The 27743-nt window shown below is 38.1% G+C and overlaps 1 protein-coding gene across 1 annotated transcript in view; it reads right to left on the bottom strand.

The window, feature by feature from the left end:
* Window positions 1-27743, bottom strand: part of MYOT (myotilin) — a 1852166-nt gene that overhangs the window by 1420839 nt on the left and 403584 nt on the right. Inside the window, exon 3 of the mRNA XM_044068976.1 lies at window positions 7840-7969. Within this exon, the coding sequence (XP_043924911.1) occupies window positions 7840-7969 (130 nt within the window). The remainder of the gene's footprint in view (window positions 1-7839; window positions 7970-27743) is intronic.

The following is a 27743-nucleotide window of genomic DNA, read 5'->3' on the forward strand; positions in this document are numbered from 1 at the left end:
CATACATACATAATAAGGATACCAGAATATGGTTACATATATATATATATATATACATACATACATAATAAGGATACCAGAATATGGTTACATATATATATATATATACATACATACATAATAAGGATACCAGAATATGGTTACATATATATATATATATATATATACATACATACATACATAATAAGGATACCAGAATATGGTTACATATATATATATATATATATACATACATACATACATAATAAGGATACCAGAATATGGTTAAATACATACATAGTAACACCACCAGAACATGGTTACCTATGGTTGTATACACACACACACACACACACACACACATATACATATATATATATATATATATATATATATATATATATGTGTGTGTATATATATATATATATACATAGTAATACCACCAACAAAATTTGGTTACATATAGACATAATAACAACATCAGAATATGGTTTTATATACTGTTTGGTATCTACTTCTCTAAAGTGCAGGCCAACACAGAAGGTCTTTGGCTAACAAAGTTTGCAGATGACTGCAAATTAGGAGCCATAATTGAAACTCCTAATGATGTGGACATCCTACAAAAGGGCCTCACTGAGACAGATGCCTGGTGTCAAAGCCATGGCCTGAAGCTCAATGCCAAAAAGTGTATTGTCATCCCCTTTTGTAAAAACTCTGTACCCATGAACTACCACATAGCTGGTAGTGTACTTAATGCCGAAAATGTGATAAGAGACCTTGGGACACAGGTGGACAGTAGTCTCTCCTTTGATAATCACATCGCCACAGTGGTCAGGAAATCCTTCTACATGGCTCATCTCATCACAAAAGGATTCTCATCCAGAAAAAAGTGGTCATTGTTCCCCTCTACTCATCACTCATTAGACCCATTATAGATTACAATGCCCCTTTTGGTATGTACCTCAGAAGACATCTACAACAACTGGAACGACCACAGAAATACCTCACAAAGAGGATTACTGGCCTCAAACAGATGCCCTATGCAGACCGTCTCAAAAAACTACAGCTTTACTCCATCGCATATCGCCTACTCAGGGGCGATCTCTGCCTAACATACAAAGCTATGTCAAACCCAGAGCTGTTGGACATGCTCCACTTACAGAAAACCCAATCCCTCCGAGCTACATGCTCTAGGGACCTAAACCTTGTCACCACAATAAACATAACATGCTGGAGGGATAGATTCCTGTCCCAGAGACTTCCCATACTCTGGTACAGACTACCTATCTATGTCAAACAGAGTTCCTCATTAGCACTCTTCAAGAAAAATCTTGATGATTGGATGGGAAATGGGAAATTCACCCCAGGGATCACTTCTGTGGCTCTGCTCGACAGGGGCACAGGAAAATAATTTTCTTGGGTGACGAAAGCCAGGGTACATTTTTTGGCTTGGCTTTTATGGGCCCTTGGGCCAATAGCCTAGTACCTACCTATGAACCTATATATATATATATATATATATATATATATAAAATAAACACACCAGAATACGATTACACATATAAATAATAATGCCACCAGAATATGATTACATATATACATAATAATAATACCAGAATATGGTTTTATATCTAGTAACACCACCAGAATATGGTTGCATATATACATAATAACAACGCCAGAATATGGTTACATATATATCTTAACACCAACAGACTATGGTTGCATATATATATATATATATATATATATATATATATATATATATATATATATATATATATATATACATATATACATACATATATATATATATATATATATATATATATATATATATATATATATATAAAATAACACCACCAGAATATGTTTATTTATATATATATATATATATATATATATATATATATATATATATATATATATATATATATATATATATATATATCTGTATATACATATATACATACACATAATAATCCACTAGAATATGGTTACGCATGTACATAATATATGGTTAAATACATACCTAGTAACACCACCAGAACATGGTTACATATATACATAGTAACAACACCAGAATATGGTTACATATATACATAGTAACACCACCAGAATATGGTTGCATGTATACAGGGTAACACTATCAGAATATGATTAAATATATACATAATAACACAACCGAAATATGGTTGCATATATACATAGTAACACCACCAGAATATGGTTACAGAGATACATAGGTGATGATAGGGGCAAGTGCCAGCACAACCAGCTTGAGTTTTGTAAAGAATGATATGTCCTTTGAATATCAAACTGATTTATACAAGATGCTTGTGTTACAATTTTATTAGAACTGTATGTCATTTGTATGTCAAACTGATTTTCTACAGATGCTTGTGCTAAAAATGTTTTTATGAGCTTTGGGTATGTTGAAATGTATCAACAGTACACCCTGCTGAAGTGAAGAGAAATGTACATGTATTACTGTAGCTGAATTATTTATATATGTTTTAATAGAGGATACTGGCACAGCAGAGGTTAACTTTAAGAAAAATACGAGAAATGTAAATGAGCTCTTAAACGGCACAGCATAGTGCTGAATAGGACCGAAGACTTTGGGTCTGGAGTAGAGCCTTTGTCCATTAGCTGAGTGAAGAGAGGGAGGCCCCAGGCACTGCCATAAACATTTGGATGTGTACTGTGGCCTTCTTTGCTAACTTCCTGTCTTAGCTAAAAAGGGTAATACTGTGAGAAGCTAGAGTCAGGTGACCAGATGAGGTCATTCTGCCAGCCCTCTTGGAAATTATATTTTAGGTATCACAAAGAGAAATTTCAGAGTTCTGAGTATTCTTTTTGGGAACCCTGACTAGAAAGACCCTCACTCACAGTATCTTGCCTTGCGGTAATAAGTAATTTAACTAGGGAACAGTAATTCTCTTAGATTCAGTCAGGAATATAGTGGAGTTTAGTTTAGATATTGTTTTTCTTTATTTATCTGAGTCTGTCCATCAATGTTCTTTTCAATATTTCCTGTGAACTAAACTCTGTGGTTTACTGTGAATATATATTCAATATGTTCATGCTCTTTTATTACTTATTAAATATAGTTACAACTTTTATTGTGACTGGTCCTTGTAGAATGTATCTAACCTTTGAGAGTACTTAAATTGATTTGGTGGCACTGTATGGGCCACTCCAGAAGGCGTAGCCATCTTGGTAAACTACTACTATTTGTATTAGTATTAATATTACACATTATAATTGGATACCCTTTTAAGAGCCTTATAGTAACTGACTGGTGGTAGTGATAACTACTATATAGTCTGGGCAACGTTGGTAGAGTGGGTAACCTGTGCCAGCCTTTCCAAGTTGTGTGTGTGTGTGTGTGTGTGAAAATTAAATCTCTCAGAGTGTGTGTGTCAGCTACTTAGGACCTAACCTTACAGCTGTACCATTGGGGAGTGTTATTGGGGACCTGGAGGAAGACAAATAAAGAGACATGCAGACCTCAGGCTGAGTGTGTTCCCTATGAGCTCTTAAAGGAAATTGAACTTGATGCAGAGAGGTCTGCATCAGGAAATACAGAGTTTATCCATTTGTATTCCAAGTGCACATTCCTTTCCAGTGTCAATTGTGAGGATTCAGGCTCCTTGATTACTAGCCCAAGGGATGACAAATATTGGTGGCCATCACATAAGTGGTGGGCCTCACAACATAACACCACCAGAAAATGATTACATATATCTGTATCTATGCACACACACACACAGACACACACACACACACACACACACACACACACACACACACACACACACATATATATATATATATATATATATATATATATATATATATATATATATATATATAAAACACCACCAGAGTATGGTTACATATATACATAGTAGTAACAACACCAGAATATAATTTTACACACACACACACACACACACACACACACACACACACATATATATATATATATATATATATATATATATATATATATATATAGATGTATATGTATATGATAATACCACCAGAATATGGTTACAACACCAGAATATGTATATATATATATATATATATATATATATATATATAATACAGTTACATTCTGTTTGCCACAGCATTCCTCTGCTTCATCTGTTTCTTGGAATTATGTAGTCTTTTGTTGAATATTAATTAATGAAAACTTGATCTATTTTTCTGAAAGTAAGAAATACCTTAATGGGGCAGGATTTGCAAAAATAAAATAATGCATATTTGTGGCAACATAATTACTATAGGAACTGTATCAACAAGACTTTCCCTTTTCCCACTGCTACAGGTTTATGCACTTTGGCACTATGCCAGTTCATGCACACCTCTTTAAAAAGACTTAAAACTTAGTTCAGAAATACACAATTCAGTAACAGTTGCAACTTTAATATGCACATTAAAGCTTAATTTGAGAAATATGGAATATAATAACTGATCTTAATTTACTCTTTAGTCTTTATTACGTGTGTGTGTGTGTGTGTGTGTGTGTGTGTGTGTGTGTGTGTGTGTGTGTGTGCGTGTGTGTGTGTGTGTGTGTGTGTGTGAGTCTGTCTGTGGTTTACATGTAGACAAACATTTTAGACAACTGAACCAAAGCACATTTTTTATAAATTTTAGTGGAGCATGCCATCTTTATCTTGAATGCCATTTTAGGGGATGTTTATTTTATTCCTTAAAATATTCCACTTACTTTAGACAGTATTTTCAGTGGCAGGATATGTAGTTTTATTTTATTCCTCACAATGCTGTTTGTAAACCAATTTACTATTTAGTGTGGGCAAAATAATTTTTTGTAGTTAATTATCTGATAACTGTGTACATTAAAAAATGTAAAGATGACATTTCAATTGATATGCACACAGGACAGTCAACAGAAATTTATGTAAAATGGTTAGAAAATATTATCACAAAAAAGGACCGTATTAATAAAAATGTCTGTTATGGAGTAAGGCTGGTACACTGTAGAACAGCATAACAAAACACTTAGCTATTCATAAAGGTATTTACATAATGGGGTAAGACATTGTATACAGTTTTACCCCATTTGTAAGCATGGTACTCCTTGTGTCAGTTGCAAAGACAAATGACCTCCTCTCAGGATTAGTCAAAATTCTCTAAGCCATGAGCATTTGCATATGGACTGGACCTAAAAGAGTAAGTGAAGATATATTAACTGTGGACTAGTTGGCACAGAGGGTGTCTAGCAACTGGTGTGGAGGGTTAAATGCCATGAACTGTAGATACTGTGGTACAAGGTTTGCATTCCTCGGCCCTCATTTGCCAACTGTCTGACCTTAAGCAAGTCACTTAACCAGGCAGTGTTTGGGGCCAACTGGGAATTAGAGCTAGGCTGCTCAGTGGTCCCCTGGACTGCATGCCTACCAAGTATATATAAACCTGCAGCCCAGTGATGTCTGTCTACTGCTCCTGCAGAATGCAAGGCCTGATTGGGTGCAGGTAGAAAAGCCATCAGGTATGGTCCTGCTGTGTTGGGTAAAAACTCTTAAAAGTTATTTTCTACTGGACAAATGGATACACATTTTTTACCATGCTGCATGGAAATACATTTAACGAAAGATCATTTTAAATTACATGTAGTTTAAGCTACCAGAAAATGATATGGTCATAGCTATTTCTATTTATATACAATACTCCTTAGTTTGCTGACTGACAAGAATATTAATGTCAGTAGGCTGTGGGTTAAAGGCCATGAGCTGTTACTCCTATGGTACAGAGTTTGCTTCCCTCAGCCCTCATTTGCCTACTGCATGAGTTTGAGCAAAAATGCAGACAGAGCTTTAGGGCAATTGGGGATTTGGGCTAGGCTCCACAATGGTCACCAGAACTGCAAGCCTGGTAAATATTTAAGAATTGACAAATCTATAACTAGATGCTGTTGCACTGCTGAGCACAGTAAACCTCTCCCTCACTGATATGATAGTGAGCACAGAGCACAGAGAGCTGATCAACTCACAGCATTAAAACATTTCCAGCAATGGAGCATGCTGCAGAACAAGCTGACCTGCTCCTATACTGTGATGCAAGTGAACTCCCAGCAGTCGGAGCTCTCCAGCACCACATCCTCTCATTAACATAATATGATTATAACCTGTGGTCCACCTTCATGCTTAACTACTGTTATTGAGTTACTTGGTAGGACAGACTGCATCTTAACTAGCTTCCTTTCATCAAGGTGCTATATAGCACTGTAGTGCTACATAGCTCTGCCTGTCAGCCTGAACATGGAACTGCCTGCCATACATTGGTGTAATGAGTACCCCTATGTGCCAGTCATAGCTATACAAAGCATTCCCCAATGGCATACTAAACCTATTGCACATGATGCAATTATGCATTTATGCACTGTGTTTATAAATCCCAGGAAAGGTCTGTGAGAGGGAATGCAGGCAACATGATGCAGAAAGATAAAGACCTGTCCCAGCTGACTTAGGTTTAATAGCAGCTTGAGAAAAGGAGGAGCCGGCTGGTGATGGTTGCTACTGAGTGGTCAGTGCTCTGTGTTAGCCATCCTATGGGAAAGGATTAGTGAATTACTGCCACAAGAGTGCCTTTTGTGGGACGTCTGAGAAGTTACCTGTATTAGGTTAAAGGAATTGAAAACATGAGTCAAGCCAATGATGGCCTTCATCCTAGTCTTTGGTTCATAGGTAAGTACTAGGCTATCAGCCCTAGGACCTATACAAGCCTAGCTAAATGAGTTCCCTGGCTTTCGCCACCCAAGAAAATTATTTTCCTGTGCCCCTGTCGAGCAGAGCCTCAGCAGTGATTCCTGGGGTGAATTTCCTATTACCCGTCCAATTGTCAAGATTTCTCTTAAAGAGGGCTAATGAGGAGCTTTGCTTGACATGAATGGACAGCCTATTCCAGAGCAGGGGAAGTCTCTGGGACAGGAATCTATCCCTCCAGCATGTTCTGTTTATTGTGGTGACAATGTTTAGTCTGAGCATGTGGCTTAGAGAGATTGGGATTTCTTTAAGTGTAGCATGTCCATCAGGTCTGGGTTAGACATGGCTTTGTACATTAGGCAGAGGTCACCAACGCCTACAAGGTTTGCCTTGTAGCAAAGGAGTGGAGAAACCTGCATTTGAATTCTGTGCTGTATAGCACGGTATTGTACCATGCTCATTGGCCACAAGTGAGAGGGCAGTATGTATACAAACAAAGCATGCCAGCCTCTTGACAGCTGACACTAACTCCGATATGTCTTTATAAAGATTAGGGGGTTCATTCTGGCAAATCTCAGATGTTGAAAAAGACCAAACCAGCAGAGCGATGTGGTGAACTCTGGCATGCATGATAGGGGAAATGAACAGACCAAAAGTGTGCCATGGTGGCTATATGGCCAGGTAGATAAAGGGACAGAAAAATAATTAAAAAATTCTGACTGAGAGAATTACATTCCATTGATAGCCAAAGTGCATTGATTCCAATAGATTTTTCTTTGCTCATTGGAAGTTCTCTCGAGTATGCTTTAGAAATTACAAGGATTGGTATTCACTATATTAAATTTTTCTTACAGGTTCTTAAAGAATTAGATTATCCTTATTTATATTAAGAATCACTTACTTCATACTGCACTTTAATCTGTGTATTGGTGCTGTAATGTCATATTTCAGTCAAGATATACTCTATAATATTAGACAAGAGTGCCTTGATCCATACACTTTTCATATAAAATATGATTTTCATGATTATATTAGATACATAGTTGAACGATGTTTCTTAGGTTTGGAAACTGTTGAAGGATGAGTACATTCTGTAACATTATGAAGAAATGGTTTTACATACCCTCTGAGAATTTTTGGACAATGGAAGAATAAGTGCAGAATGAACAGGTTGAACTGGATTGCTTCCAGTGGCTTCATTTCCTGGAGATGAAGTAATTTTCAGTGATACTGAGGTAGTTTTCCTCTTTGGCCTGTAGGAACAAAAACTTCATTTAGTTTACTACATCCATTTTCAGGTACATGATTAATCATAAACTCATATTGAGATAAGCTAGTAAACCAAAAATGGAGTAAGCGCAGTTCAGTGAAACCATAGCTGTGCATGTACAGGTATGGTTATACTGGTTATTGCTTATGCCTTTTCAAGATTCCCTTGTTAATGAACTTTTTGGAAAAATTCCAATTATGTTACAGCAAGGTTTTGTGTTGACGACTGTAAAAGTAAAACTATTCTGCCTTTTCAAAAACGTGTTAACCACTTTCTGACATATTACTTGGTCATACCAAACATATGAGAGCAGGACATTCTCACACCTAGGGAAGTCCACATTATATGGCGGGTCTATATCATGAAATCGAAAGACGCAAATGTTGAATACATAATGGTCGACACCTACTTTTCGAAATACCTAAACATCGAACAACGTAAACATCGACACTCGAAATGTCGAATGATTTTGTTTCTCCCAGCAAACAACACCCGGTGTGATAACGCCAAGAATGTAATATAAAACACACCCCACTACAGCGCAACACGTCACTCAACTTACACTTCCAATAACACTTACAGCTAGACTTAAATATGCAATATATCTCCTAGTGCACGTAAACTGAAATAAAGAGTATATCCCCTACTAACAAAACCATACCTGAACTAAATAAAGATATGTGAAGGTTGCACGAAAACTCCAAACTATGTGAATGGTGCATACTATCTATAGTCCATAGTATGTCACGTTATACCTTTAACAACATAGCAACAGCTCTTAGGAACTGGGCAGTAGTATACTCATGCCTATTACAAAGGACAGATTTCAAACGTCCCTCACGTTCCATAGTCTTCCTTTTCTTGGGTGACATGGCACATGCAGACAGCAGCTGTAAACGTATCTCGTCCACCCTATTCTGCTCTCGTACTAAAACAGAGAGCACACAGGGTATAACAGACATTCCCCTGCCAAGTAGACAACGTATTCTGCTGTGCCAACCCTCCACATGATTTTGTGTACGTGGCAGTCCATGATCATTTAGACTAGACACATTCCAGAATGCAATCAGATACATTGGAGGGAATCTGCTAACAACTACTGAATGAGTAAACTGCTTATGTACACGTCCCAACACAAAAGCATTGGAAAAGTAATTTAACAGCGCTTTACCCTCCACAGGAAAGGTTTTACATAGCTCTTTAAATACTGCTACAACCTTATCCTCTGGTAGGGAACTCAAAGCGATCAGTTCTTTCACAGCCCTTTGGAATTCAACGGATGTACCATACAATGTCGATAGTTGTAGGTGTTGCACTTTACGCCATACACACTGCAAAAAGTGAAACAGGCAACCTTTATTAATAACTTCACTGAAGTTAGCTGCAATACTTTTTATTGCAGCTAACTCGAAATCGCATAACAGGAACCTCACTTTTGGTGTTAGGTTCAACCGTGTGCATAATGTAAGCAAGCATTCCCACATAAAATTGTACGCTTTAAAGGATTTCTTTGTCATTAGTGCATATAATAAAGGTACACATTTTCTGTTATTATTACGATCTATGATGGCATGTATACTATACAACTGCCTACAGAACTTCCCCTTAGTCAAAAACACACCATCCATGAACCACATTTTACTGTCACATAGATCCACTAAGTTTTCCTGAGTGGTGAATACCAATACATGCAAATTAGAATGTATATCCACCTTATGTTCCTGAATAAAGCTAGATTCCTTTAGCTTAAATTCATCTAATGAAATAGAAGATAGACAAGTAGTAGGCTTTGCATTCATTAAAAGACCTTTACGTCTTACTCTGTTCACACGTTGTAACAGGGACCTACGTGTAGGTAATGTGACAACACTCTCCAAGGAAGTAATAGCCAACACATCGTCAACTAACAGGGCAGGAGTTGCTCTACATGTGCTTCAGCTTCGCACAGGCAATGTACTAATCTATTTCTGTTGCATCTGGATAATGCTGATGTACCGTAGACTTCACTAAGATGTCCTGCAACTCCTTCCGTTCTGTTACAGCCCTACCGTTACACTTATGGCTTTGCTTTAAATGACAACACCAGTACCTTTTATATTTCACAACCTTTTCTAAGATGTGCAGATATCCTTCAATCACAAGCATATCCCTTCCCTTTTGTGAATCCACACGCTCGTACACATTACCTATCACACCGGGTCCTGTTTTGTTAGCGTTAGCCATAGCTGCTACTGGTATAACGGGTATGCACGCCGAACTAGTCTACCTACTGATATCTATACAATCCCTTATATTTTAATAATTTACACCATGATATTTTCACGTTATCAAAGATATCTTCATTATTCTACATTATATCTTTCTATAATGTAATTCAAACATAATATCCACATATAATAATTTACATATACTGAGTAACTTGTGAGTGACGTTTCACGTCGTGTACGTGAAATGGCCAAGTAAAACATTTCGGTATTTTGTTTTATGATATTTACTGCTTTCGACGTTTAGGTATTTCGACAAGTAGGTGTCGACCATTACGTATTCGACATTTACGTCTTTTGATTTCATGATATAGACACTATATGGCATACAGGTTCACATGTTCACAGATACTACGCTAATGACCACTGGGTCCTTTTTAAGCCTAGGCATGCATCCCCAATCTCTGAAAATTTCTGATACCCTTGGTAGTGTAAGCAGGGGCTTGGCAGATGAAACAATTACATGAAGGGTCCTGGGAGATGAACCATTTATAGGATATCTGTGTCCATTAGAGACATAGATGCTAAGCCAGGGATGAATTTCCTGTTCCGCATCCAGTTGTCCAAATTATGCTTGAATTGCATTAGGGAGGAACTCTGCTTCATACAGATGGGAAGCCTGTTCCATAGAATGGGTAATCTGTGGGATACATACCTGTCTCTCCAGCATGTCCTAGTTATATTATGGGAAAGGTTTATGTCTTTAGAATGGGTAGTTGTGGTACTGTTTATTTTGCAAATATGCAGGAGGTTCATTAGAGTGCCAGACATAGATCTCCCCTCAGCAGCCTGTAGGAAACATAATATAGAGATTGGGTTTTGAGGTGGTCTGCATAGGACATATTATTTAAGCCCTGTATTCTTTTAGTGAGCAATAACCATGGATGTTCCATTGTTGGATGTGTCTGGTTAGGTACATACCAAATGGGGTGGTATGACAGGTCTGATGAGCTCCTTGGACCTAGATGCCATATCTTTGTTTATATGGTACACAACATAAAATGATTTCCTCACTAATGCAGACACATAATGGGCAAAGGCTAGATTACTATGTGCATCCCCATGTTCCTGACTAATGTGTCAGCTCTTATGGTTGTGTTGTTAATATGACAGTTACCAGGGATGGCTCACCTTGTGAAGGAAACTATTATGCATTTCTTGGCATTTAGTTTTAGTCCATAGCTCAGATGCCAGTCATTTGTCTGTGTCAGCCCCTGTTGGAAAACATGAGTGTCAGTAGGGGATTCTATGACTGCTCCTAATTTGCAATTGTCTGCAAATTTGGACAGCCAGAGGTGCTTCAGATTGGCCTTGATGTGAGGGAAGTAGATGCTAAAAAGGAGTGGTCCCAGAACTAATCCCCGAAGGACTCCGCTGGTGATTGCTGCCTTTGTAGAGGTGGACTCCCCAAGTCTAACCTTCTGTATTCTGTCTGTGAGCCAGCTGGCTGCCCACTGGGTGACATAAGAGTTTATACCTAATGTCTTGAGTCTGTCAATGCTAGAGTGGCTATTGTGTCACATTTCCCATGTCATTATTGATAATTTCCATGATAATTCTTTCCATGACTTTGCATATGAGACTAGAGAGACTTATGGGTCTGTAATTTCCAGGGTCTGTAGATGGCCCACCTTTGTGCAGAAGGATGATGGTTGCTGTTCAATGTTATGAGGCACAAAACCTATCTGGAGGCTACAGTTAAATAGTGGTTTCAGAGGTCCTGATATGTCATGTTTCATCTTATTTAGAAAGCAGCCCAGACTTTTGTTGGGGCCCTTCAATGCTGTGTTCTTAGCCTTAGAGAGAGAATTGGAAATCTGCTCCCTAGTGATAGTTGGGGAGAGGAGGTTGGGGGGTACACTTAGAGCTGTATTTTTCTGTTAGTAGGTTTGCTATATCTTCTGGCTTAGTGTAGGTTGATCCATTAACAAAGAGTTTTGCACACAATTGTGTATTGCCTTGGGGATTATGGACATAGCTAAAGAATGCCTTGTGGCTGTTTTTGAACTGGGATGCCAGATTTACCTCAGATTTGGCTTTGGTAGATATTATTTGTCCTCTGAATTGTTTATTTAGTTTGATGATAGAGCTTTTATCCTACTGGATGCTACACTTCCTATTGTTTGCCATGATTTGTTTTCCTTTTTCTGGTATAGGCTATTGATGCTGTAATTCCACCAGAGTGGCTTGTTTTTCTTATTCCTGGTGGGTACAACTTCCTCTATGCAGCTATTAATATGCTTGTATAGAGTTTATGTAAACAGTTCCTCATAGGCAAAAGTGTTTTCAGGGATTGTGGTGCTTGACATTTTTCGGGATATAGTAGCAAGTTAGACTTGGAGTGGTTTTTAAATGTTTTAAGTTTAGCTGGGGTTCTGTGGTCTTACCTTATCAAAGAAGACATTACACTGGAGGGTGTGCAGCACTTCCCCATATTATTGAGTACCAGATTCAGTATGTTTGTTCCCCTGGTTGGTTTATTGACAATGTGGTCCAGAAAGTTTGTGTTTACAAAGTCTAGGAATCTCTGTGTGGTGTCATATATGATTCCCAGTTAACAGTGTGGTAATTAAAGTCACCCATGACTATGACATTGGGTTGGATGGTGAGTGTCTCCAGTAAGCTTAAATACACGTGCTTAAATGCTGTTATTTGTTTGTTTGTGAATTTAGTTTTTGTTGACTGGTTTACTTCATCTATGCTTATGGCCTGTTTTCAAGGGATGTTGAAGTAATATTTATACAGACAAGAAGAATTTGGCTAGGATACTGGGGAAATTCTCCTGTTCTTCCTGGCTGAGGCGTTGTTAGATATATGTTTGAGCGAGGGAATGGTAGAGTTAGTGGGAGAATGGATGGAGGAATAGACCCTTTGGAACAAGCTACCCATCTATGTCCAGCAAAGTTCTTCATTAGCACTCTTCAAGAAAAATCTTGATGAGTGGATGGGAAATAGGAAATACACCCCAGAGATCACTTCTGTGTCTCTGCTGGACAGTGGCATAGGAAAATAACTTTCTTGGGTGGCGTAACCTATGGAACCTTGCTGGCTAGACTTACATAGGCCATTGGGCCGATAGCCTAGTACCTACCTATGAACCTATGAACCTATGTAGCTGGTAATTTTGTGAGCATATAATTGATATAGTGTGGCAAAAGTGTTGCTGTTAGTGGGAAGGAATCAGAGTCTTCTGGATCTCAAGCAGAAACAGTGTGGGGTACTACTATGTAGAAATCAGTGACCGGAATCCTGAAACATCCAGTGGATTACAACAGAAAGCAATGTGTCAGAATTGTTCCATATCAGTGTGGCCGGAGGGGGTCAGTGAAGTGATAGGGACTGTTTCAAAAACATAAGGGAGCAGTGAGTTACACACGAATGAGTACACATAAGAACTATTGTGGTATCTGCATGCGGGGAGCAAAAGCTGATGATCTGACTGAATACACAGTTTGGCGCAATTTATTGTTTACAACTGATGGAACTCGATCACAGGGAGGGCACATTTTGTGGCAGTCTGCTTTTAAACTACCTGTGCTTGATGTAGAAGAAATCAGGGTAATATGCATATGCAAGGAGTATTTTTATGATGCATCTTTTGACATTTTGGATAGTGTAAACAGGAATGTGGAAGAATTTAAGCAAAGTAAAAAATGTAAAACTTGGGAATATATTTATTTGGTTAACATGACATAGCAAAAATATTTTGCAGTTTAGGACAAGCATGGTAAAAGCAAGAGATGAAGAGGAAGCACAACCAAAGCGTTGAGAAAAAATACTGACATCAAGTAAACTATCAACTATTAGCTTTTGGACTCGGTGATTGGAATATTTGCTAATTTCCAAATTGGAAAAAAAAAACAATAAAGTGCAGTTTATTCCAAATATTTTGAATATAAATACATAATAGATGTGTTTTTCTATTAAAGGCATCTCAAAGATGTTATTCATGTAGGTATGAAGGACATTTGGTGACATATGCTTTAACTACTGCTAGATGTTCATCATGCACACTATGTCAGTGGCATGATGGTTCTGCCTACACAAACCCACGCTGGCAACTTTGTAAAGCTCAGAATCCTTACCTTTGACTGCCTGTGATAGGGGATTGGCTAAGCCCCTCCCAGCAGGGAAAACCTAACCTCATCACAGAAAGTCAGTTAGTTATTCGGTCTTTTACTGCCAGCTGTAGGACTCACACAGCTGAATCTCCCCAAAAACCTATATTGGTGGATTACACCTTCCAGACTCATATCTCTTTGGGAACTAACCTTCCTTTTTATTATCATATACTTTTAATTTATCTCTGTCTTTACACACACACACACACACACACACACACACACACACACACACATATATGGATTCACTTTAGGAGATTGAAAGCCCATATCATTGAAATGCAAAACACTGAGACCAAAATCTTGAAAATTAAAAACACTGAAAACTCAAAACATTGAATCCCATAACATTGAAAAAACACAGGAAAGCAACATGTACTATATTTCAGCACAACTACATACAGAAAGAAATAAAAAACAAACTGTATTACACGTCTTCAAATATAAGCAGGGGGCAAGCCCCCATACATCCCCATGTGGGGGGCTGTGCCCCCCACATCCCCTGCTACTTGAATATATCAACTATGAGATCACACTACATTACACTAAGATGTGTTATGTTGTAGTATAGCAAGTAAGAAGGGAACATGACTGAAATTACTTATGAAACTCCAGTAAGTATTGGAGAGATATATAGCAATGTGTAATGTTTTAACAGTGAAGTAGTGTTTCTAAAAGAAGGTTGAGGATCGTTTTTTTACAATTTAAACAGGCAGTTTGCTGTTTTGTTCTGTGTAGTGTGATCTTTGAGTTGATATATTTAAGTAGCAGGGGGTGTGGGGAGCAGGGGAGAAATGTAATATGGTTTGTTTTTTTTATTTGCTTCTGTCTGTATTTATGCTGGCATACATTAAATGTTTTCCTATGTTTTTTTTTCAATGTTATGAAATTGAATGTTTTGAATTTTCAGTGTTTTGAATTTTCAAGATTTTGGTCTCAATGTTTTAAATTTCAATGTTATGGGCTTTCGATCTTCTAAAGTAAATATATACATATATATATATATATATATATATATATATATATATATATATATATATATATATATATATATCATGTGTGTGCGTTAACTTTTTAACTTTTTTTTACTACTGCTGGTAATTCCTCTGGGAATTCTGACTTATTACTGTATCTGTATGCTTAATATTGTGTTTAAGCAGTCATGGGGCTTTTCTAAAGTGTTTTTTGACTTGTACTGGGAAACTGACATTCTGTGGTGTCAGTTGAACACTAGGTCTCTTGTTTCTGTTGTGTATCTGCTTCATTTGAAATATTGCATTTTCTGTCTTTTTCTTTATATGATATTTACTACTAACTTAAACCTACTGCAGCAATTTTTATTGTTAAATCACAGTTTTACAACAGATTATTTGCATTTTCTGTGGACACTTTTTTTCATTTCTGACAAGGGCATCCTTAATTAATAAATGTTTATTTACACTGTTCTAAAATGTCTGTATTTAATTTAAGGGCATATAATTGATTTTTTTGTCACTATTTTGACATGTGCATTTTACTTGGTACTGTGACTAAATGTGCTGCTGTTTACTATAATGTACAGATTGTAGAACAAGGCGTAACACAATTTAAACTGTTTCTGCTGTATTTTATTCAGTTTACCCCTATTAGCTGCGTGGGGGCATAGTTTATATTTTCCATTATTGCTGCCCTTCATCTGCCCTTAATAGTGTCCGTGTATTGTATTATTCTGGCTGCTGTTTTTCTCTCTGACTTGATGGATCCTGATATGGCTGTCCCCCCATCAAACCCAGTTGTACCTAAAAAGAAAAAAAAATAAACAAACCATGCCTCAGCCTATGGTTTGTGAATCTGTTGTTACCTTAAGCCAGCCTGCAGACCACTTACCTTTTTCCCTGTCACCCTCTGGTGTGAGCCTGTTACCCTCTATACTATGGGAGTCAGACACATCCTCCAGGGCTGTTCTAGTACCTGGTTCAGGTATGGGAAAACCAAACCATTTATGTGCAGGAGAGGCCCAGGGTAAGATAGCCCTTGCCCGACATGGTCTGTCCCCAGATATTTTGTCCTCTAGTGTAATTCATAGTAAGAAGAAAAAGATACTTCATCACACAACAGACAATCAGGTTATTACCATGTACAGGGCAGCTGTAGTTTCCTTAACTAAAACTGTTTTACGGTCAGCTAATCTGGGAGGCTATGCTCCTAATTAGAATGATGATGGGACTACCTTCTCTAGAGAATCAGTCCAGAACCACAGAATCTGATGGGGACTCTCATGCAGACAGAAGTGAACACTGAGTCCATCCAATCTGATTCTTTGGAAGGTGAGCGGGTTCAAAAACCCAAAAAGGTGTTCACCTTTCCACAGATGCTAGTTAGGTTTAGAGCTGTATTCGACTGGAAGCTATCCGGAACTATGATAGAGACTGGCAGAATTTATGACTGTTCCTCCTCTGTTACCAGCCTTAGAAGATGTCTATAAAACTTCAAGTAAAGCTCCTTTGGCTAGTGAACCATTTCCTAAAAAGCTCATCTCCACACAAAAAAAGAAGCCAGTGATTACCTTTATATTTTATTTATATTTTATTACAATTATAGTCCAGACCAGTAGTAGATCCACAATGTACTAGTCCCACAAAACAGGTAAAATAAGCACACACTGAATCCAATAAAATCTGGTTAGCAGCAAATACAAAGCATAAAATGCAAACTCCTCTAGCGCCTCGGCTCTTCGGCCTTTACAGAGTATATCCCTACTTCACATATTGTACCTTTAATGAGCATGATTACAAACAACCAAAAGTTAGTGAAAGAAAACTTTTCCAATGACATTCTTGATTCATTCCATACAGAATTAAAGTATTAAACTTCAGAATTAAAGTAGATTCTAACTTCCAAAGTTGTATTTTAATATCAAAGTCATACATTTGTTGTACTTGTCCCAAAATTGTAGCTTGTAAGCTTTGTATATTTCCACTGTGGCATTCTTTAAAATGTAATGCAACAGGACTTTCTTCTTTGCTCTTCTCAACATCCCTAACATGTTCCTTCAACCCCTGTTTGAAACTTCTTTTACTTCCCCATGTATACCTTACCACAGGGACATTTTAAACCATGAACTATTCCAGTACTGTCACAGGAAAATCTCCCTTTGCATGTAAAATACTTCTCATTAATTTTATCAAAACATTTTACTACATACTGGCAACAACTGCACTTTTCACAAGGGAAAGTACCTGTTGCAGCTACCCCAAACCCCTATGACTTACAGGCAGCTGAAGCTTGCCATGCACCAAGAAATCTCTTATACGTCTACCTTTTGAATAAGAAAATATGGGAAACTCATTTGCTCTTATATTAAGGAATTTATTTTTTTCTAAAATACCCCAATGGTATTTTACCAAATTTATTAAAACTTCTGTAAACACTGTATATTTGGTCACATAACATAATTTTTGTTTATCCTGTTGATGCACTCTGCCTCGCATGCTATACCTGCTTTTAATATTATTTTGTTGGACTACCCTCCTTTTATTTTCTTCCACCACTGTTTCCATGTAACCTCTAGTTGCAAATGTGTGCTGTTTTTTTTATTTCCTTCTCACACTCTTTTTATCATGATATATTCTTTTTATTCTAAGAAATTCCCCATAGGGGATAGATTTAATAGTGTGTGTGTGTGTGTGTGTGTGTGTGTGTGTGTGTGTGTGTGTGTGTGTGTGTGTGTGTGTGTATGTGTGTGTCTGTGGGGGTGGTGACAGCTTTCCCCATGCAGTATATGACCACTCCCTTCAAATTTTCTATGTAAACTTGTTTGTATTCTACCATCATTAACATCTTGCGAAGTTATATCAAGAAAGTTTACTTTAATACCTGTCCGTATTCAAGCAAACTTGATATTATAGGGCTTTATCTGAACTTTTTGCACAAATGTATTCACTTCTTCCTACCCCCCCCTTCACAAATGAATATTAAATCATCTATAAATCTATAACTTATGACATATTTCCTAAAAAATTCATTACTATATACATATTTGTTTTCAAACATGCCCATGAAAAGATTTGCATACATGGGGACAAAACCTGCCCCCATGGCTGTTCCACGAAGCTGCCTATAAAGTTCCCCATTGAACTCAAAGATGTTATTATTTAAACAAAAATGTATTAGTTCAATAATATAATGTGTTTTAGGCAAGTCCTTATAAAAATAATATTGCTTCTAAGCCATGTACATGTTCAATATTTGTATATAAACTGATAACATCCATAACAATGAAAAACATGTCCTCCTTCCACTTTACATTTCTGATTTTACTTAAAAAAATCAAAGGAATCTGATATAAGACCTTAGCTTCTCTGTTTCTTCTTTCAAGTAGGAATGTAAAAAAAGAGCTAAGTTATGTGTAAAATAACTGCATGCAGAGACTATGGGAAGGCCTGGTGGATCCACTAAACTTTTGTGTATTTTTGGGACACAAAAAAAGTATGCTATAGTGTTATCTTTAACTGCAAATTTTTTATATACATCCTCCTGTGAGAAATATTTTAGTCTTAACCCCTTCCTTAGCAGTTCTTTGTATTTAATTGCTGCTTCTTGATAACATCCCAGCTCCGCCAAGGCATAAACTGTAACATTCTTTAAATGAGAATAACACATATTCAGATACTGATTATAATGAAGCACCACTAATTTACCCCCTTTATCTGATGGTTTAAACATCAATTCCCTATTTTCACTTAACTTTAATAGACTTTTTCATTCTTCTCTACTTAAATTATATTTAATGTCTTTCTTGTTTTTATTCACTTTTTCAAGCTCTTTATCTATTGAAAATTGTAAAAGCAGAAGAAAATTGCTGTATATTTTCATCCCTACACACAGGAATAAAATCACTTTTGTATGTCACATTTTCAGTGTTTAACTTACAATAAGCATCAATTTCTAAATCAAAAACACATGAATGAAAACTCATTTCACTTAGATCATCTTCAATGTCCACATTGTTTTCAAGAATTACATTTGTACCTTGTGCAAAAAAAGATTTTAAGTACAATTTTTCTAATAAATTTAAACACTTCAATTTTCAGTTCATACCCTCTAGGAAAAGCCGTGTGAATAAACTTTAAACCTCTATTTAACAATACATCAATATCTGATAAAGTACATCCATACAAGTTTACTACATAATCATTATTTACAACATTTAACTCAGTACCACTTGCCTGTTTTTATATGTCCGGTAGTTGGGGTTATATTCCCCATAACTGTCCTGTTTATGTTCATAGTTCCTGGACCTCTTTTTACCATAATTCCTCCCTGGTTCACGAAAATTCTTGGCCATATAGCCCGGGTTAGCTGGTTCAAGAAGTCCTGGACACTTGTCCTCTTCATCATTGTTATCATTCACAAATGAAGATTCACTGCTTGCTGATGAAATGTAGCCATTATTTACTTCTTGCTGAAATCTCACCCTCTGCCATTTATTTGACTTGCTAGTTGAAACATTGAATGCAGACTTCCGTTCATAATGACGTATATCCCTCTGCAGTTTATCCTTCTTACGAGCAATACGTTCTTTTCATAACCTGACAGTCTTTCATTCATTCCAGCCAGGAAACTTTCTAAAACTGAATTGTTAGACTGCTGAATGATGTTCTGACATGCCTCTTTCATCTCAGTCACTAATTTTCTTCTTTTAAGTTCGTCTCCCTCAATAAGAATCTGTACCCACTCAATGCTACATTTGTGGGCAGCAGCTATCCATCTAGCATCTAAAAAAGGCTTTGAGGAAATATAGGGTGTACTCTAATCTTGCAGCTGTCTTTGCTCCTTTGTCAGCTGACTCAGCTGTGGTTTCTCTAGCTGGCAATTATAACACGAGATCCTTGGTTTCTTCTAACCCTGCACTGCTTGATATAATTGGCAAGTGGTTAGAATTTCAGGGAAAATGGTTGACTCAGTCAAGTAATTTAGATTTTAGAATTTTAAATTATTAGGGCTTCATGTGGAAATTCATTTTGAAATATTCTTACAGTTTTGATGACTTTGATGACCAGAAGTGTTATATGAATGTGATTGTTTCTAATGTGACTCAGGTTTCACTTAAATAAACTGAAACTCCCTTATGTCAATGTCACAGACTTTGACATGCAAAACTTAACTAACTCATTGCATATGCGAAGATATTATCCTCAGACATGCAGAATATCAATGATTTTTGCAGGGGGTCAAGCCTCCTTCCCCTACACCCTCTTCTAATTATATATACTAAATCTAAGAATGGACAATCCCTGCAGAAGTGGCATATTCCCCAACCTCTGAGGACCGTTGATCATGTATGCCTGTCAACTATGGGGTTTTGTGGAATGTGTGCCAAAAAACAGATGCTGACATTTGAGAGTTAGGATTATTTTAAACTCTCTAAGATATATATATATATATATATATATATATATATATATATATATATATATATATATATATATATATATATGTGTGTGTGTATATATGGATTCCATTCACTTGATTGAAAACTCACTTCACTGAAAATGAAATTACTAGGATCACTTCACTGAAAGTTCACTTCACTGAAAACTCACTTGACTGAAACTCATTTCGCTGAAAGTTATATATGGCCTTTTCCCCACTGTAGTGCGATCTTGGAGTTAGTATATATAGTAAGGGGGGTGTGGGGGCGAAGTCCCCCACATATATTAACCATATATTGTCTTTTGGAAACTGTTCTTTATTTGACTTGTAAGTATCACTCTGTATAGTGTACAATGTTTAAAATATGTGGGGGGCTACACCCCCCACACCCCCTCTTACTATATATACTAACTCCAGGATTGCACTACAGTGGGGAAAAGGCCATATATAACTTTCAGTGAAATGAGTTTCATTCAAGTGAGTTTTCAGTGAAGTGAACTTTCAGTGAAGTGATCCTAGTAATTTCATTTTCAGTGAAGTGAGTTTTCAATCAAGTGTATGGAATCTATATATATATATATATATATATATATATATATATATATATATATATATATATATGTGTGTGTGTGTGGGGGGGGGCGCATGTGTGTGCGTGGGTGTGAATGTGACATTAACGTGTTTTACAATCATTTGTGTGAACAATGTTTTTTTGAAAATATGTATTACTGAACTCTAAATGCTGCAGATGATAATGTCGAAGAAAAATAGTACTGAAAATGTATTTTCAAGTTTTGAGTTTGTAATTCAGCAAGTTATGGCATATATGCTATCCTTTTTAATGCATGAAAAGTACTTTCACAATAGAAATGATAACCAAAAATGCATTTCTTTTCTTTCTATTTGCAAATCTATGTGAACTGGCAGTAAAGGTGTTGCCTTTGTGAACACGTCATTGCAGATTGATAAGTAACGTTAAGTACCTCACCAAAGTGCTATGCAGTTGTTTTTATTTTTTATTTTTATAAAACAGAAATTGGCAGTACATACTTAATGAGCAGTGATGTGAAACTGCTTCGGTTTGTCCCTGTCGTGTTAGTTTATCCTTCCTTTTCAGTAACCTGGAGAAGTTACATTCCTTTGTCCGTAGCCTTTTCTTCGTAGTTGAAGAAGTCATGTAAGACATTATTCTTTGCCAAACATCACTGACATGATTCTGTTCTAACTGAATAGTCTGTAGTAGGTCAGCAATGTTTATGAATTTTCTTCTTCTTAGAAGGGTTCTAAATTGAGATGTCAGCCTTCAACTGCATTTTGTGTACTAGGGAATCCCAAGGTGCAAATTTTGCAATGACTCCAAAATGTGTAATCAAACAGAGGTGCCAGTCTAAACTGTGTAGGATTATGAGTTTCGTATCACAAGGTCTTCCACTAATGTAATTGTTGTCAAAGACTCACATAGTGGAATTCCTTCTTCTTGCATATCTTAATAGAAGTAAATGTTTCCATAATTGTATGTGGCAGAAGGAGTAATAAATCTGGTACTTGCTTGCACAGCAAAGCAAATCTAGCATTATTTCCAAACAGAGCTGCTAAAGACAGTTTCTGTATTTTGTCACCAATAACCTGGTAGAAATGAAGCCTTTTGGTGATTATTTTGAAAAATGTTGCTTATGCTATTTATGCATCCTTTTTCAAAGTCACTGAGAATCACTCAGAACTTGTGAAAGGGAGTCACATAAATCATGCAAACCATTCCAATAAGTATTGTCTGTGCTCTCACTCTTTGACGGTAGAACAGCATGCAAAAATGGTACGATTCTAGAGGCCATTCCATTGCCTAGAATGCCATGTACCGTGAATATTTGTTTTACTGATTCTGCTGACAAAGGAAAAGTGCCATGTACTAGTATAAACTGTGTCTTGCACAAATCTTGAATGTTCACCACAATACTCAGCAACAAGATATTCTTGTTAGACATGCAGTCAATTATATGCGTCGCAGTAAACGTTTCACTTTTCAGCGGAAGATGACTTCCTGTAACTCCTCTTTATTATTTACTGCAATTATGCTTAAGCCTTCTAAGTCTCTGTACAAGTTACTTGAGCTTTTGTATGAAGGTGTTGTGTGGCAGCAGCTGTAGATGTAGTGGCTACAAACTTTGGAGACTACACTGCAGGGATCGTCACTCCTATCTATAGCTTTCCATTGTATAACCTCTGTAGCAACCGTAACTTATTTCACAGCCGCAGTAGGGGCATGATGATGACCAGCAGGTTTCTTTAGTTGTCCAGCAGTAGTACGACACTGTTACACCACGACCTTTGCATGCTGTGGCGGCTTTTCTAACACAGCACCAGCACTTCCTTTTGCCACACTGTTTTTCAAATTAGTATTGATAACCGTCTACAGTAAGTACAGATTTTCCTTTCTGAGAAGGAACTGCAGTTTAAACAGACCCTACAGTTCATGGAGAAGTAGTCTCACTGAGTGGCTCTGACCGAAGTAACATTACTAAATCAATTAAAACAACAAGAAGGACAAAAATAATTCTAACAACTGCTATCTAAACTACGTTCATGTCCAGCCGTCATACTTATAACTTCACTGTTGCATTTCAACTTCCTGATTCATCGTCATAGTAGTACATCAGCATGCACTAAGCAAATACAATTAAGATACAGAGAACTAAGAATTATAGTTACAGAACTTGAGTAACAAATGACATGATATCCTTATTATAAATGTAAGTACATCTGAATATATTTGTAAATATTTCACTCTGCTACTACCTCTGCTTAATGTCTGCTTCTTGATGAAAAGTACCTTACATCTACAAAGTCGACATGATTATACTGAAGTTTACAATGCTGAGTATAAATAACCAAATGATGCATCAACTTGACATTACTGTCTTTGATTCATAGGTTCATAGGTAGGTACTAGGCTATCGGCCCAAGGGCCTACGTAAGCCTAGCCAATAAGGTTCCCTGGCTTACGCCACCCAAGAAAGTTATTTTCCTGTGCCCCTGCCGAGCAGAGCCACAGAAGTGATCCCTGGGGTGTATTTCCTATTTCCCATCCACTTATCAATATTTTTCTTAAAGAGTGCTAATGAGGAACTTTGCTTGACATAAATGGGTAGTTTGTTCCAGAGTATGGGAAGTCTCTGGGACAGGAATCTATCCCTCCAGCATGTCCTGTTTATTGTGGTGACAAGGTTTAGGTTCCTAGAGCATGTAGCTCATAGGGATTGGGATTTTTTTAGTTGTAGCATGTCCAACAGCCCTGGGTTTGACATAGCTTTATATGTTAGGCAGAGATCACCTCGGAGTAGGCGATATGCTACTGAGTAAAGCTGGAGTTTTTTGAGATGGTCAGTGTAGGGCATCTGTTTGAGGCCAGTAATCCTCTTTGTGAGGTACTTCTGTGGCCTTTCCAGCTGCTACAGATGTCTTGTGAGGTACATTCCAAAAGCGGCAGTGGTCTAATGAGTGTCGAGTAGAGGGGAACAATGACCTCTTTTTTCCTAGATTAGAACCCTTTTGTGATGAGGTGTGCCACGTAGAAGGATTTTCTGACTACTGTGGTGATGTGATTATCAAAGGAGAGACTACTGTCCACCCGGGTCCCCACGTCTCTTATCACACATTCGGCATTAATAGACTGCTGCCTATGTGGTAGTTCATGGGTACAGAGTTTTTAACAAAGGGGATGACAATGCACTTTTTGGCATTGAGCTTGAGGCCATGGCTCTGACACCAGGCATCTGTCTCAGTGAGGCCCTTCTGTAGGATGTCCACATCATTTGGGGACTCAACTATGGCTCCTAGTTTGCAGTCATCTGCGAACTTTGTTAGCCAAAGGCCTTCTGTGTTAGCCTGTACTTCAGAAAAGTAGATACCAAATGGGAGAGGTCCCAGGACTGAACCCTGTGGTACTCCACTTGTCACTGGTTTGAAGTCAGATTTGGAGTCTGCAACTTTTACAGTGTGGGTTCTGTCAGTGAGCCAAATGGCATCCCATCTTGTGATGTAGAGATTTATACCTAGTTTGGTGAGTTTAGCTATAATTCCAGAATGGGGGGTGGTGTTGATAGCCTTGGCAAAGTCAAGATAGGCTGTATGAACCACCTTACCCTCGTCTACAGCTTTGGTGACTGCCTCAAAGAAGTCGATCAGGTTCAGGAGGCATGATCTGCCTTTCACAAACCCAAACTGGGTGGGATCCAGAGTTTGGAGGTTACCAGTGTCTTTGTTTATGAGTTCCATTATGATACGTTCCATGGCCTTACAGACCAGGCTCGCCAGGCTAATAGGGTGATAGTTCCCAGGATCAGTGGTGGCTCAATCTTTGTGGAGTGGGATAACTATTGCTGTGCGCCATTCAGTGGGCACAAAGCCTGATGTGAGACTATGATTGAACATGATGCTTAGGTGGGCTGCCAGTTCGTTCTGAAGTTCATGTAAAACGCAGCCTGCGATGTTGTCCGGTCCCATGGATGCTGTGTTTCTGGCTTTAGAGAGTGCAGCTTTTGCCTGTGTAGTTGTGATTACAGGGACTCTGCAATCTTCCTGTATAGTTATGGGCCCTTTAGGGGGTGAGAGTGGGATAAAGTTACTACTGAACCTATCTGCCAGGGAATTGGCAATATCAGTTGGTTCTGTAATTTTCATGCCATTGTGGTGTAACTCAGAGCAGATCTGGGTGTTGCCATTGAGATTCTTGACATAGCTATAGAATGCTTTGTTATTGTCCCTAGAATCAGTGGTGATTTTGTTTTCATAGCTAGTTTGCAGGATCTTATAAGGGATCTCAGCTTCTTACTGAGGCTGACCAGGGAACTCCTCCACTCATGGGATTTTACTCTCTTTTGCAACAGTTTCTTCCTTCTGTTGTATAGTTACTTTATGGCAGGGGATCACCAGATTGGCTTCCTTTTTTTTGGAGGATAGTGTCTTGATTCTGTTAGGGATAGCAGAATCCATGCACTCGTGTAAGTGCTTATAAAGTGCATCTGTGTAGGATTCAGCAGTCGTAACTGTATTGTCCACCTGCATGGGTGTCATGAAGTTTGCCACTTCTGTCTTAAGAAGCATGAAGTTGGCTTTGGAGAAATTTTTTACCATGATTTCCTTAATGGGGGGTGGGGGCGGGATGTGGATATCTAGGATGATTGGCTTATGGTCGGATCTGACCAACGAGGAGTTGACTTCAGGTGTAGAACACCGGTCACTCATGTTGGTAATGACTAGGTCTAGGATATTGTTACCCCTGGTGTGGGTGTGGATAAGTTGATCCAGGGCATTGGAATTTATGAATTCCAGAAAGCGTTGCGTGATGGAGTTGGTACATGAGTAGTTTTCCCAGTTAACGGTGGGGTAGTTGAAATTGCCCATTATTAGGGTGTTTGGTTGAACCCTAATATTTTCCAGTATATCAAGAAAAGAGGAGAGGGAATCCTGGGGCATGGTGGGGGATCTGTAGCAAGCTATAATTTGGATTGCAGTTTGCCCAGAGTTAGTTGCACTTGGGTAACCTTGGATGCATTATGCTGAGCAAGTAGTCTGGAGGTGTGGATATCCTTAATGAATATGGACACACCTCCGCCTTTGGTGTTCCGGTCCAGGTTAGGTGACCGAAAAGTATGGTATGAGTTATAGCCTGGTAATGCAGGGGTGTTCTCTGGAGCCTTGAAGCAGGTCTTAGTCACTGCACAGATATTGATGTTCTCCATTTTAAGGAGTGCCTCGAGGGAGTGCATTTTGAGATTCAGACTTCTAGCATTAAGTAGCATTACCCTCAGTTTTTGCTTGCCTGTTCCTGTTATGGTGGTGAATTTGTCATTTTAACCTTGCCTAAAAAAAGTACTATAGGGACAGCAAGAGCCTTAGCCAGTATCCGGAATCCCAGGGTTGACAGGTGCAGGCCATCTCTGGCAAAGCATCGTGATCTGTTGACCATGTCATCCCAGGCAGACAGATACTGGGTCCCCTTAGAATGACACCAGAAGCTTAGCCAATTGTTGAAGTCAATCATTTTGTCCTTGTACTGCAGTATCATTCTGGGTGATGGCAGGATGTTACTCAGGGCTAGGGTCATACCTGCCTAGGCAACAAAATTGGAGAGCTCTACCATGTCTCTTTTCATGTAGTCCAGGGAGGTACATCTCAAGTCATTCACACCAACATGGACAATGACAGAGTCATATTTGTACTTGTTGTGGAGTGACCTGAGTGCGTGGGATATGTGGCGGATCCTGGCACCCGACAGGCAGCTGACAGTAACCTTCTCCTTGTTTAGCCTGGTGAGTGGGACATCAGTGTGCCTGACTATAGAGTCACCTATGACTAGTGTATTGGGTACGTTGTTTTGCCTTATGGGCTGTGGTTGAGTGGCACACTGAGTCTGTGGGCTATTTGTCATTTAGGTTGTGTTGGGGTGGAGGTTGCTTGCATTTCTGCTTTGGAGGTCTCTGTTGCTTGAGCAGATTATTATTGAGAGCCTCCGTGAATGTTTTTGTGTTTCTATGTGTGGAGTTTGGTGGTATAGGTTTAGTGGGACTATATGATTAGTGGGACTATGTGATGAGTGTGGTGTGGTGCAAGTGTTTACCTTCTCCTCTTGACTGTCAAGTTCAGTCTTGGTTGGAGAGAGATTTACCTCCAATTTGGCTAGATAAATGCATCTCTCACAGGTTGTGATGTTGGGTGTTAGGAGGAGAGGGTTGTATGTGTACATGAGGCAACTGCTACATTGCCCCAAGATGCCCAGATTGATCAGATAGACAGGAGAGATCACTGGGAGCTGACCCTTGGACATGCCTGAATAAAAAACTACTTTCCTCTAGACAAGTGAGGAAAGTGAGTATAAGAGCTGTTTTTCTCTAGGTAAAGAGGAAGGTTTAGTGCTGTAGTAATTTGTAGCTTATTTAGTGCTAACAACAAGTTCTGAACA

This window comes from Protopterus annectens, chromosome 4.part0, assembly GCF_019279795.1.
Source record: "Protopterus annectens isolate FY-2018-M chromosome 4.part0, PAN1.0, whole genome shotgun sequence".
In the NCBI taxonomy this organism is placed as follows: Eukaryota; Metazoa; Chordata; order Ceratodontiformes; family Protopteridae; genus Protopterus; species Protopterus annectens.